Raw genomic sequence first — 12666 nt, forward strand, 5'->3', positions numbered from 1 at the left:
TTTGTGAAAAAAAATATTGGAGTTTTCTAGGCATGCTCTATGTAGGTAGGGGGTGTATATAAGCAGTGACATAATTTTTGATAGTACAGTAATAGATGTGTTATGTTTTATTGTTTTCTTGCCCTTTTTTAAACATTATTTTTTATTGATTTTTATACTCAAAAAATTCTAAGCAGTTAATCTTCATCAAACATAATCTACCATCCCCACCCAACACTAGACCACGTTAATCTACCATCCCCACCCAACACTAGACCACGTTAACCTCACAATCAGTCCATTTGAAACATCTTTCCCTAATCACTCTCCTTGCTATTTAAGACAGGAACACTTTTCTCTGATACAGTAAAAATTTCCCTGCATTGTGGTAATAAAGCTTTTTCTTCTATTAACCCTTTCATGACCAGCCAAAGCAAAAACAGGTTGGGTGGTGGTGAAGTGTTATAAGAAGAGGGCTCATGGACTGAGCCCTCTCCATACAAAGACAGGAGTCAGCACTGACCGGTACCTGCCTTGGTCAGTGCTGACACTGATTGCAGCAGTTAACCTGTTAGGTGCTTTGGACAGGTATGACTGTGCCAATCAACAGTATTGCACCATCTTTAAAAGCCGATCAGCACCTTGCTTAATGGAGGGCAACGAATCGATGCACTGACATCTTGGGACCTGCTATATAATGACAGCTGGGAATCCATAGATGTCATTAGGCAATTTGTAATATAAAAGCAGTATAGTCACAATATACTGCTATACAGTTGTTTTTACTTGTGCCAACATCGATAGTTCCCTTAGTAGAACTGGCTAGTCAGAAGAGAGAAGTTTGGACACACCTTCTCACTCATTTCTGTAATCCATGAATATAAAGATTGTAGGTTCAAACTGAAGGCATCAACTCTTTGAATTAACACATGTGGAATTATATACTTAACAAAAAACTGTGAAACAACTGAAAATATGTCTTATATTCTAGGTTCTTTAAAGAAGCCATCTTTTGCTTTGATTACTGCTTTGAAAACTCTTGGCATTCTATTGATGAGCTTCAAGAGGTAGTCACCAGAATGATTTAATACGTGGGATTTCTTGCCTTATAAATGGGGTTGGGACCATCAGTTGTGTTGTGCAGAAGTCATTTGGATACACAGCTGATAGTCCTATTGAATAGACTGTTAGAATTTGTATTATGGCTAGAAAAAGCAGTTAAGTGAAGAAAAATGAGTGGCCATCATTACTTTAAGAAATGAAGATCACTCAGTCCGAAAAATTGGGAAAACTTTGAAAGTGTCCCTAAGTTGCAAAAGCCATCAAGCGCTACAAAGAAACTGGCTGACATGAGGACCACCCCAGGTAAGGAAAACCAAGAGTCACCTCTGCTGCGGAGGATAAGTTCATCCGAGTCACCAGCCTCAGAAATCGCAGGTTATCAGGAGCCCAGATTACAGACCAGGTCAATACCACACAGAGTTCTAGCAGCAGACACATCTCTACAACAACTGTTAAGAGGAGACTGTGTGCAGCAGCCTTCGTGGTAAAATGGCTGCTGGGAAACCACTGCTAAGGACAGGCAACAAGCAGAAGAGACCCGTTTGGGCTAAAGAACACAAGGAATTGACATTAGACCAGTGGTAATCTGTGCTTTGGTCTGATGAGTCCAAATTTGAGATCTTTGGTTCCAACCATCGTGTCTTTGTGTGATGCAGAAAAGGTGAACTAATGGACTCTACATGCCTGGTTCCCACTGTGAAGAATGAAGGAGGTGTGATGGTGCTTTGCTGGTGACACTGTTGGTTGGGGAATTATTCAAAATTGAAGGTATACTGAACCACTATGGTTACCACAGCATCTTGCAGTGGCATTCTATTCCGTTTGCATTTAGTTGGACCATTACTTTTCAAAAGGACAATGACCCCAAACACACCTCCAGGCTATTTAAGGGCTGTTTGACCAAGAAGGAGAGTGATGGGATGCTATTCCAGATGACCTGGCCTCCACAGTCACTAGATCTGAACCCAATCGGGATGGTTTGGGGTGAGCTGGACTGCAGATTGAAGGCAAAGGGTCAACAAGTGCTAAGCATCAGTGGGAACTCATTCAACACTGTTGGAAGACAATTTCAGGTGACTAAACCTTGAAGCTCATCAAGAGAATACCAAAAGTATGAAAAGCAGTAATAAAAGTAAAAGGGGGCTACTTTGAAGAACCTAGAGTACAAGACATATTTTCAGTTGTTTCACACTTTTTTGTTAATTCCACATGTGTTAATTCCTAGTTCCGATGCCTTCAGTGTGAATCTACAATTTTTGATGAATAACAATCAGTTCAACCGATCATCTGTTTATACCCTTGCATGTATTCCCCCTGGATTGGAACCCCAGTGTATCTTAGAGGGCGAATCTAAGAGAAAGTTCCAACAATACCACTATTACAAATATAAATCATGTAAAGTAGAAAACCACAAAAACCCCACATATTTAGTATCGCTGTGTCTGCAACAATAAATCTGAAATATCACCTGCTTGGTGAATGCCATAAAAAAAAGTGAACAAAAATATAGATTTTTCATCAAATCCCTTTTCAAAAAAAGTTCTAAAAAGTTACTCTCCCCAAACGGATACTATTGAATTGAACTTTTGAATAGAAAAGAACTCTTGTGTTAAAAAAAATAGTCCTCAACCAGCTCTGTCAACAGAAAACTATGAAAGTTAAGCCTCTGAAAAGATGTCGATACAAAAACAAATGAGATTTTCTCAAATTGGGAAAAATAAAAAAGACTACTAAATATACTGTATTGTAAGCCGACAAAAAAAGGGAAAACATATTAGCGGAGTATAAGCCTAGGGTGGGAAATACAGCCTTAAAATGTCCAAGAGCCTCCCCTCATTATGAAAATGTCCAGTAGCAAACTCCACTTATTAATAAAGTGTCCAGCAGAGCCCCCTCATTAATAAAATGACCACAAAACCCCATCCATTAATAAAATGTCCAGCAAAGGTCCCTCATTAATAAATTGTCCAGAACAGCTCACTCCTTGATAAAATTTGCAGAAGCTTTCTCTCATTAATTAAATGTCTAGCAGAGCCTCCCTAAAAATACTAGACTCTGTTCTTACCACCGGTTTCCTCTTCTCCTTGCAGCCCTCAAAAAAAAAATAAAGATATTATAGCCTGTACAAAGTAACAATGCAAATCTGCTGTGCAATGGAGCTCATTCCCTTCAATGCCCTGTCGTGTTATAGGCTGCCTAACATCCTACAAAAATGAGAGGATGCATAAAATTCAATGCAGGAAATTATTTAATGTTAAAAATGGAGAACTGAAAAATTGAATTCTAGAATGATAGAAGATATTACCTGCAGTGTACTACCACTGGACCCCTGCCTGTAAAAGCTTTACTGTCATCTTCGACATCCAACATGAGTTGAAGGAGAGGTTGAGCACTGTCTGGAGTCTTGTGATCAGGCCAGGAGGTGTACCAGTAGTGCTTCACTATGCGTGACTGGCTTCCTTGCTGAAAAAAAAGATGCTATTATACAGATGTATTATAATATATTAACATTAAGTAGCTTATTATCATGGCATTAATTTAAGGGACATAGTCATTCCTCACAGTATCATCTATGCAATCAAAATTGAGTAAAAATAATTATAGAAAAGGTCTTCACTGTCAGCTTGAGGAAAGTCCAAGACCCAACATTGCATAGGTCAGATGTTTCAGATTATGAAGCAGACTGCTCTGTTCCCATTGTAGAGGCCAGTCCAGGTTACTGCAGATAATATTTCAATCATTTGAATAGGAGCTGAGCAATTACACTGAGAATAGAGATTGGAGCTGTCTGCTTCTTGTTCCATTCTCAGTTTATCAAGTGCTTAGTACAGGTGACCTGTGAAAGTGCTGGGTGTTAGTCTCCTCAAAACTGATATTGTGGAACTATTTTATGCTTATGTTATCAACATTGTTATCCTAGAAAAATTTATTAATGGGGTTTTCTGGAAGTTTTTTTTATTAGTCTACTTCCCACCCCTTACTCTTCTTTGTCTACTCTGTCTATTCTTGGTACAGTAAAAGCCAACTGCAGTGATCTGCTGATCGGGTTCCTAAAAGGGGTTCTCTCTAGTCAGAAAACAACTTTAATTGTGGCACTTATGTTACCTAAACAGGTTTCCTTTATGTGACATATAAATGGAAGAAAATGTGGAGGGGAAGGACGAGGGTATAATTGTTTATATTACTGTAGTTATCTATAGAAAAAGTGAAGAGTTAACATTTATCAGAATAAAAAATTATGAGAAGTTATGCCATTTAGGCTACAAATAAGTTCACTTTTTGATAAATATATATTTTTTAATCTTTTACATTTCTATTTTATAAATTTATAAAGGCTGCTGCACCTGAAGTTTGGAGTTCAGGTGCATTTATTTGTGTTTTTTAATTAAAATTTAATTGTAAATGTTTGCATTCTGCTGTGTGACTTTTTTCTGTGGTGGACAGGTTTCAGTGGTGCATGCTGCCTATATGAAATGTCAAAATTTGAGGCAGATTTTCCGCTGGCATTAGTGAAAATATTCTAGTAATAAATGGTACCAATATATGTGCATTCTATTTAGGCAAGACTTTAAGAGGGGCATTTAATAATTTTGGCACAGGCTTGCGCTAGAACCGTGCTATATTTTTCAGTGGGGTGTAAGTTTGTGGCGCATGGGCTGAAAGGTTTGGAACACCCTAGACCAGCTGGGCTACTTTTGTGCCACAACTTGCACCAAAAAATGTGTTTGAAAAATAGAAGCGCCAGAAAACTGGTGGCTTCACAAGCGGCGCCAAAATTTTGCTCCCAAAAAAAGAACAAGTTGAGACTATTGGAAAACACCAATATAATGGCGCCGACACTTCATAAATTCAGGTGCAAGAGGCACAGAGAGAAAAAAAAAACACAAACAGCTTTCTATTTGAAAGGCCATAATAAATACCCCCCTAAATGTTTCCCCTATGTACAGCTAAGAGACTCTTGGAGGCAGAATGTGCACCAATAGAGGTGTACATATCCGGTAGCACAATTATCGTTTTAGCCACTTTTTGTAATGTTTGTAATGCAGCACATTGGGGCAGATTTCTAGTTGCCCATGGCAATCAATCACAGCTCTCCTTTAAAATATTGATGAGCACTGGAGAAATGAATGCTGAACTGTGATTGGTTGCCATGGGCAACTAGAAATATTCTGACTTTCAGACAGCTTGATAAATCTGCCGCATTGTGTTGTAAAGTAGACCAGCAAATAGTTTATGTAAGATAAGAAAAAAAGATGTCATGTAATATCATAAAATTATTCTAGTCTTAATGTACAATGTATAAGTATTAGTCAGGATTAGTCATCTGCCCCAAAATATATGCAGCTTAGTTCATGAGACAGGTATTTATCCATCTATCCATATACCTTAATGCTCTGAGTGGCTCAGAATGGATCTTTACTGCTGGAAAGAGGCACTCAGAGACACCAATATGTGCTGGTAAAAATGTTATCTGCATTTCACCCATGACTAGATCTCAAGGACTTGCAGGTGGCCCATATACCTATTGGATGTCAGAAGATCCTGTCTGATTGCTTATGCAGAATGCCAGAATCCGTGCATGGTGATATTAAAGCCATGAGACCTTTTGTGATTATACTGCTAAATCCTGACAGATCATCACACATCATCATTAAATGTATTAAGTTGATATTTTTATACAGCTAAAATTGCACTTTGGCCTGTGAATAGTGCCTTGAACCAGTGTTTCATTCCATCCAATGAATCCATGTTTTCATGGCAACAGGTGCAATTGAAGAAACACTCATAATGGGAGGATGTATTATAACAAATGATGCTACATTCACACATCCAACTATGACCCTTTTAGTGCATTACCTTCAATGTGAGATTTCGAATTGTATAGTATTCATGTTCACTGACACTATTAACAAGCACCTCCACATTTCCATATATTCCTCTCTTTTCTGGCCAGTAGAGGACACATTTCTGTGGAAAAGAATATAATCGTTATCTCAAATACAATGTTATACAATATGTGTCATTTGACATACCCTAATATACTATTTACATATGCTAATAAGGTTGTACAGTGGTAAGACCACCCTAAAGTCAACCTTTATATAATGTATGCGCTGTGGTTAAATATCTGCTTGGCCCTGTGTTCATATGTACAATATTATGTATATGTTATTATACATTTGTGTTTAACCTACATAACATGCACATGGTGTAGCCTTGCCAACTGCAGTCAATAGACCATATTAATGGCTTATACGGCACAGAAAATAAAGATGCATATGTTTGTCATTCATTGAAAGTCATTGATAATGTCAATATATTATTGGAACATCCCCTGATAGACACAAACAGTATCACTGATCTGCAAACATTTCTAATGGTTACCGTGCACACAACATGTTTGTCAAATATTTTCCTGAAAAGTGACAACTATTATATCTTCATCATACAACAATGATTAACATAAAACTGCTCATACACACATATACAACAGCAAAAAATGAAGATTTCTATGAATCTGCTATGTCCAACTGACCTGTGCAGCTTTTCTACCAAGTAATATCAAGAGGCACTGGAGTGAGCTACATGCATGGGCGCAGCAAAATCCCTGTCTGAAATATTGTGACAAGCTCCCTTATAAGATGATTAGGGGAAAGAAAACATTGAAAAGTTCAGCAGCCACCCATTGTGGAAATGTTCACATTGTCACATTATCTGATCTGCCGCCTCTACTCCTCCCTATGAATCTAAGGGAAAAGATAAACATGGGAAAACAAAGGTCTAAAAATACAGTTGTACCCTGACCAGTCCACTCTCTATAGATGGACATGGAATAGGCAATATGCATAGAAGCAGGCCTTACACAGGAGCCAAACACGTCAGCAATATACCAAGGAGAAAGTGGAGACATTTATAGGAATTATTAGTAGTAAATGTGTTCTTCAGATGCATCTAGAGAATGTTAGAGGTATGGTGCAACTCTTCATCAAATGTGACAAAAAAGAAATTAATAAGTGAAAATGTGATGTTAAAATTTTTAGTATGTGGTACACTTTTTTAAACATTTTTTACTATACGTTTTAAGGACACGTCGGGCAAATTCCTGATGTGTCGTTACAACATATGGCACAGATGTATCCACTGTATAGTGTTAGGGATGTATTCCTAGTGAGATCACTGTCCTTACATCACAGCATCAGCACAGCTGATGTATATGCTTAGCAGGGGCTGGGGAACATTGCATCCTAGCAGAAGGGAGCAGGATAGAAAGACGTAGCTTGCTAGTGACACACTCAATCGCTGCAGCAAAACCGCTGATACCACAGCTATGGCGGTCCATTGACCCTCCAGCTTTTGCACAATGGATAGCAAAAGTACATGAAATCTGCACCCTAGAGGAACTCCTAAGTAAAATCCACAGGAAGCATGACACCTTTCAAAAAATATGGGCACCTTGGTTACGATACCAAACAAGCCTACAGAACCGAAACTCCTTGACCGGCTAAGCAGGATAGCAATTTTTCCATGCCACACCCTACAGCTTATATTTTTATCAGGGCTCATAGGCACAACATTGTATTATTAAAGGCCTATGCCAGTAAAATATCTTTCCATTCTGGGAAGAAAGTGTTTTTCCATAAAGGCTATGCATGCTTTGCTGGGTATTCTGGGAATAAATCCCCTAAGGACATAGCTATTTTGCACCTTCCTGACAAGTGATTAGAACTTTGGAATGCTTTAGCGTATCCAGATGATTCTGAAATTGTTTTCTGATAGTTGGGACAGGGGATGAATGTATGTGTGCAAGGCAGCTGGAAGTTGTCGGAGTCCAGCATGCCTGTTTGTAAACAAACAGGGGCACGGCACCAACGGATGGTGGTCACACCTCCAGGCCACCTCTAGACTTTTTAACAAACTCGGACAACCCCTTTTAAGGGAAAATGATTAAAGAACTCAAGAGTCTTCACATGTATAATAAAATGATATTTGATGGAACAATTACATTGCTTAAAGCCTTCATGACAGCAAAAATCTATACATTCTTGATACATTCTTGGGCATCTATTCTAAAAAGTTGTTTATGATACACAATAGAGATAACATGATAGATAAAAAAAGTTGTTAGAATGCTCCTTATAGTAAAAATGTATGATCCTATTGAGCAGTCATTGAATGTGGAGGTAAAACAGATTGGTTTTACAGTATGTTAAAAAAAAGCCATGGTCCATTTCAATTAAGAATCGACCCACTTTCCCCTACTGGATCCCTTGATTTGTGTGCGCCCTGAAGTGTTAATTAATGTTTTAGCTCAGTGTAATGAAGGGACTAGGTTCAGGGAAGACAAACAGGGAGTTACCCCTAAACTCAAACCCCGAAAGAGCCCTACCCTCATATTAACTTAATCCATCCTAAATGGTGGCCATTACCTGGGCATCAGTCCCCCCCTACGCCAGTGCAAACAAGTAACAAACAAACAACACAAACAGGGAAGGACAGTCAACAAGTCAGGCCACAACAGAAATAGCAAAGAAGTACCAATTATGTAAAAAATTGTATGTTCATGATTTTTTGATAATAATATATACCTCATTTTTTTCCTTGAGCTTGGTGATCATCACAATGACCGGGACATCTTCTTGCCAAACCATCTGCCAGAAGTCATTGACTGTGTTGATCATTGGTCCTTGTGTAGCAATGAATTTTCTCTCTTTACCACCATAACCCTGCCAAGACAATGCACAAGTCAGTATAATTACTTCTTATTTAGCGTCTATTTACAGGGAGATTTTCACAGTTCTGTATAAATCTATAGTTCACAAACATGGTGTAAAAGGTGTAGACATCCAAGGGCCTTCTGTTCCAATAAGGTAGCATAGTACTATAAATAATCATTGTAGTTATATCTTGTGAAACGCTTCATCAAAAAAAAAAAAACCCTTGTAGCTAAGAATAAAAGGCACATCAAATATCTAAACATATTAATTTCATTCCTACCTGGGTTTTGGATTATCCCTTTATGCTAGAAGAACCCTCCTAAGAGAAGTGTTCTACTGTGTGGGCCTTCACACAAATGAACACATATTTTTCAGACTATAAGCTGCACTTTACTATCAGACACACCAATAAAAATTCTCTGGTTGTCACACTAACATCTCTGCAATAGCTCCCACACAAACAGCTATGTAACATGCACACAGATAGCACTGCTACATCTGTGCACAAACACGCATAGCTCTGCTAAATTAAACCTCCCACACACACAAATAGCTTTCAACCACTTATAATTACTAAACCCCTACATACCCTCAGCTCCCCATCCTCTCAGTTTCCCCCCCCCTCCCCCCAAACACACATATAGCACCAGGTATAGCACCATCTGCTCTTTATCCTTTCTGTGACACTGCCCTCCCCTTCTCCTGCAGCTCCCCAGCTACTCACAATCTGTAGCTGCTAGAGCCGGCTCTGGTTCGTGAACGATGTGAGCCAGCTCACTTAACCCCGCCCCGAACAGCTCACCACGCCCCCTTTAACCCGTTACAATTGGGTTAAAAGTGGAGTGGTGTGGGGTGATTGACTGACCTGTGGCTCCCTATTGTATATTTTGTAGGGAGCTGTTCAGGAGCCAGAAGAGACGGCTCTTCTTAGTGAGAGGAGCCTAATGAGCCAGCTCACTAAGAAGAGCCGTAATTCCCATCACTAGTAGCTGCAGAGCACAGGCAGCTTGTAACATGTAATCAGTGCCCTGCTTCCTGGGTCATGTGACTTGAGGGTGTCACATGACCCAATGATGTCAGGTAAGGTTCTCCTACCACTGTCGGAATACTAGGAGAAGTAAAGAGAATGTAGAGGCTCTGTTCTCTGAGAAATCAGGCAAAATGCTTCATCAGTGGGGGCATATATTTGGGGAACTTGCTATAGTAATCTCTCAAAAAGAAACTGGTCTTCTTTAGAAATTATATACATGTTTTTCAATATATGCATTAAAACATATTTCCTTTTTATCATGGCTGGTAATGTGAATGTCACCAAAATCTTCTAAAAAACACTATATACAGACTATAACATCTGCTGTTTACAGCCGATTTGCAGAAGTTTGGTATCCATTTTTTGACTTCATAGACTAACGTGTATGAGTGATCCGTGAAAAGCAGTTCTAACTAGGAGATGCTCTTCTACCAAACAGATTGGTTTTACAGTATGTTAAAATAAAAGCCGTGGTCCATTTAAAAATGGACGCCTCACAACCTATTTTCACATTCATCTGCCCTAATACAGTGAGTTTGATAGGTTCTTTCTGCCTATGTGCAATCTGAATTAGACATCATTCTAAACAGTATTGTGGATGTCATGAACTGAAGGGCATCAGTTAGTGTGTTTCTGATTTAAAAAAAGACACATATAAAAAGAGAAGATACATATATATCCCTCAAATACAATACAAATGAGGGCGGCACGGTGGCTGAGTGAGTAGCACTTCTGCCTTGCAGCACTGGGGTCCTGGGTTCGAATCCCAACCAGGTCAACATCTACAAAGAGTTTGTATGTTCTCTCCATGTTTGCGTGGGTTTCCTCCGGGTACTCCGGTTTCCTCCCACACTCCAAAAACATACTGTTAGGTTGTTTAGATTGTGAGCCCCATGGGGACAGGGACCAATTTGACATGCTATGTGCAGCACTGCATAATCTGTGTGCGCTATATAAAGAAAGAGTTATATTATTATTATCACAAATGTTTCCACAATAAGCATATATTCTTCCCCTTTTCCCTACCCCCGTCCACCCTGATAAGGAGGAGGCAAACAAAAACAAAAAAAACCCTTTCTCCTCATGTTCAGAGACTGTATTTTTCCTCAGTTTAATCTTTAGAGTACTGTAACCATTTTCCCCATTTCTTCATAGTTTGATTTTCCTGTCTCTGCATCCTATACTGTACCCCAATGGTGTAACTTCATAAAGGAGGTATACCCGGGCCTTATATGAAGATCGCTGGGTTAAAAAAAATTCTATACTCACCTTTTAGCTTCTTCTCCCCGGCCCAGCGGCTCTGTCCTCTTGCTGCCTGGGCACATACAATATGACATGGCAGGGTCGCAGACATGTGACGCACTCGGGCCGGAATAGTGGAATAGGAGATGACAGAGCCGCGGGGAGAAGACAGAGGTGAGCATAGACTTTTTTTTTTTCCAAGGGGGCTCTGTGTGAACATTTCTGTAAAGGAAGGGGCCCTGCAGTGGACATTCCTTTTATGGGGGGCACTGCAGTAAACTTTTTTTTATGGGGGCCCTGTAGTAAACATTTCTTTAACCCCTTAAGGACGCAGCCATTTTGCAGGTTAAGGCTCAGCCCGATTTTTTGGATTCTGACCTGCGTCGCTTTATATGGTTATAACTTTTGAACACTGTTACTTATCAAAACGATTCTGAGATTGTTTTTTCCCCACATGTTGTACTTCATTTTAGTGGTAAATTTTGCCTGATAAGTTTTGCGTTTATTTACAAAAAAAAAGAAAATATGATAAATTTTTTGAAAAATTTGCCATTTTCGAAATTCAAAATCATTGCGTTTCCAGGCAGATAGATTTACCACCTAAATAAGTTGCTGAATAACATTTCCCATTTGTCTACTTTACATTTTCATAATTTTTGATATGTCTGGATAATTTATTTTGATGTCACGCGGCTTACAAAAAGAATATCGCTTTTCCGGATTTTCAGAATTGACTATTTTGGGGATAAATACAGTTTGGAATGAAATTTTACATATTTAGCATCAAAACCCCCGTATATAACCAACCCATTTTCAAATCTGCACCCCTCAAGCTATCAGAAACCGCTTTTACGAAGATTGTTAACCCCTTGAGATCTTCATAGTAATTGAATCAAAATGGAGGTGAAATTTAGAATGGTCAAATTGTTCCCTTATACGTTCATTTAGCACTAAAATTTACACATTTCCAAAATATAAAAAGAGAAAACCCACCATACAATTTGTTCTGCAATTTCTCCTGAGTACAACGACCCCCCACATGTGGCCGTTACTTGTTTTATGGGCGCACAGCGAGACGCAGAAGGGAAGGAGCGCCCTGCAGCTGCCAGGATTTTAGTTTCCTCATTGGCCCCTTTTGAAGGCTATAAAATTTTCGCTTTTGCGTTATTGGGGCCATGTGATGCCATTTTTTTTGCGCGATGAGATGCTTTTTCCATTGTTACCATTTTGGGGTTGGTATCACCTATTGTTGAAAATTTAGGAACTTTTTTTGAGGGCAGGAGTAGAAAAGCATCAATTCTGTACTGGATTTTTTACTCTTTTTTTTTTGGTGTTCACCGTATAGACTAATAATCATGTTATCTTTATTCTATGGGTTGATACGATTACGGGGATACCAGACTTGAATATATTTTCTTACGTTTTACTAAATTTGTCAAACAAAACCCTAATGTGGGGAAAAATCTATCATTTATGTATTGCCGTCTTCCAAGTGGCATAACATTGTTACTTTTTTGGCTACGGAGCTGGTTGATGGCTTGTTTTTTGCGGGACATGTTGTACTTTGCACCAGTATCATGTCGGAGTACACATGGTTTTTTGATCGCATTTTATAGCATTTTTTGTGGGATTGAATAG

General features: G+C 38.9%; 1 protein-coding gene across 2 annotated transcripts in view; it reads right to left on the bottom strand.

Annotated features, from left to right (window-relative positions):
- Positions 1-12666, bottom strand: part of PTPRR (protein tyrosine phosphatase receptor type R) — a 144372-nt gene that overhangs the window by 7205 nt on the left and 124501 nt on the right. For both annotated transcript variants that reach the window (XR_011854903.1, XM_072146714.1), the window contains exons 10-12: positions 8628-8765; positions 5899-6009; positions 3347-3504 (exon numbers count right to left, since the gene is read on the bottom strand). Coding sequence is in view for 1 of the 2 variants with exons in the window: in XM_072146714.1 (XP_072002815.1) it covers positions 3347-3504; positions 5899-6009; positions 8628-8765 (407 nt within the window). In the remaining variant the exon portion in view is untranslated. The remainder of the gene's footprint in view (positions 1-3346; positions 3505-5898; positions 6010-8627; positions 8766-12666) is intronic.

Source organism: Engystomops pustulosus, chromosome 4, assembly GCF_040894005.1.
Source record: "Engystomops pustulosus chromosome 4, aEngPut4.maternal, whole genome shotgun sequence".
Classification (NCBI taxonomy): Eukaryota; Metazoa; Chordata; class Amphibia; order Anura; family Leptodactylidae; genus Engystomops; species Engystomops pustulosus.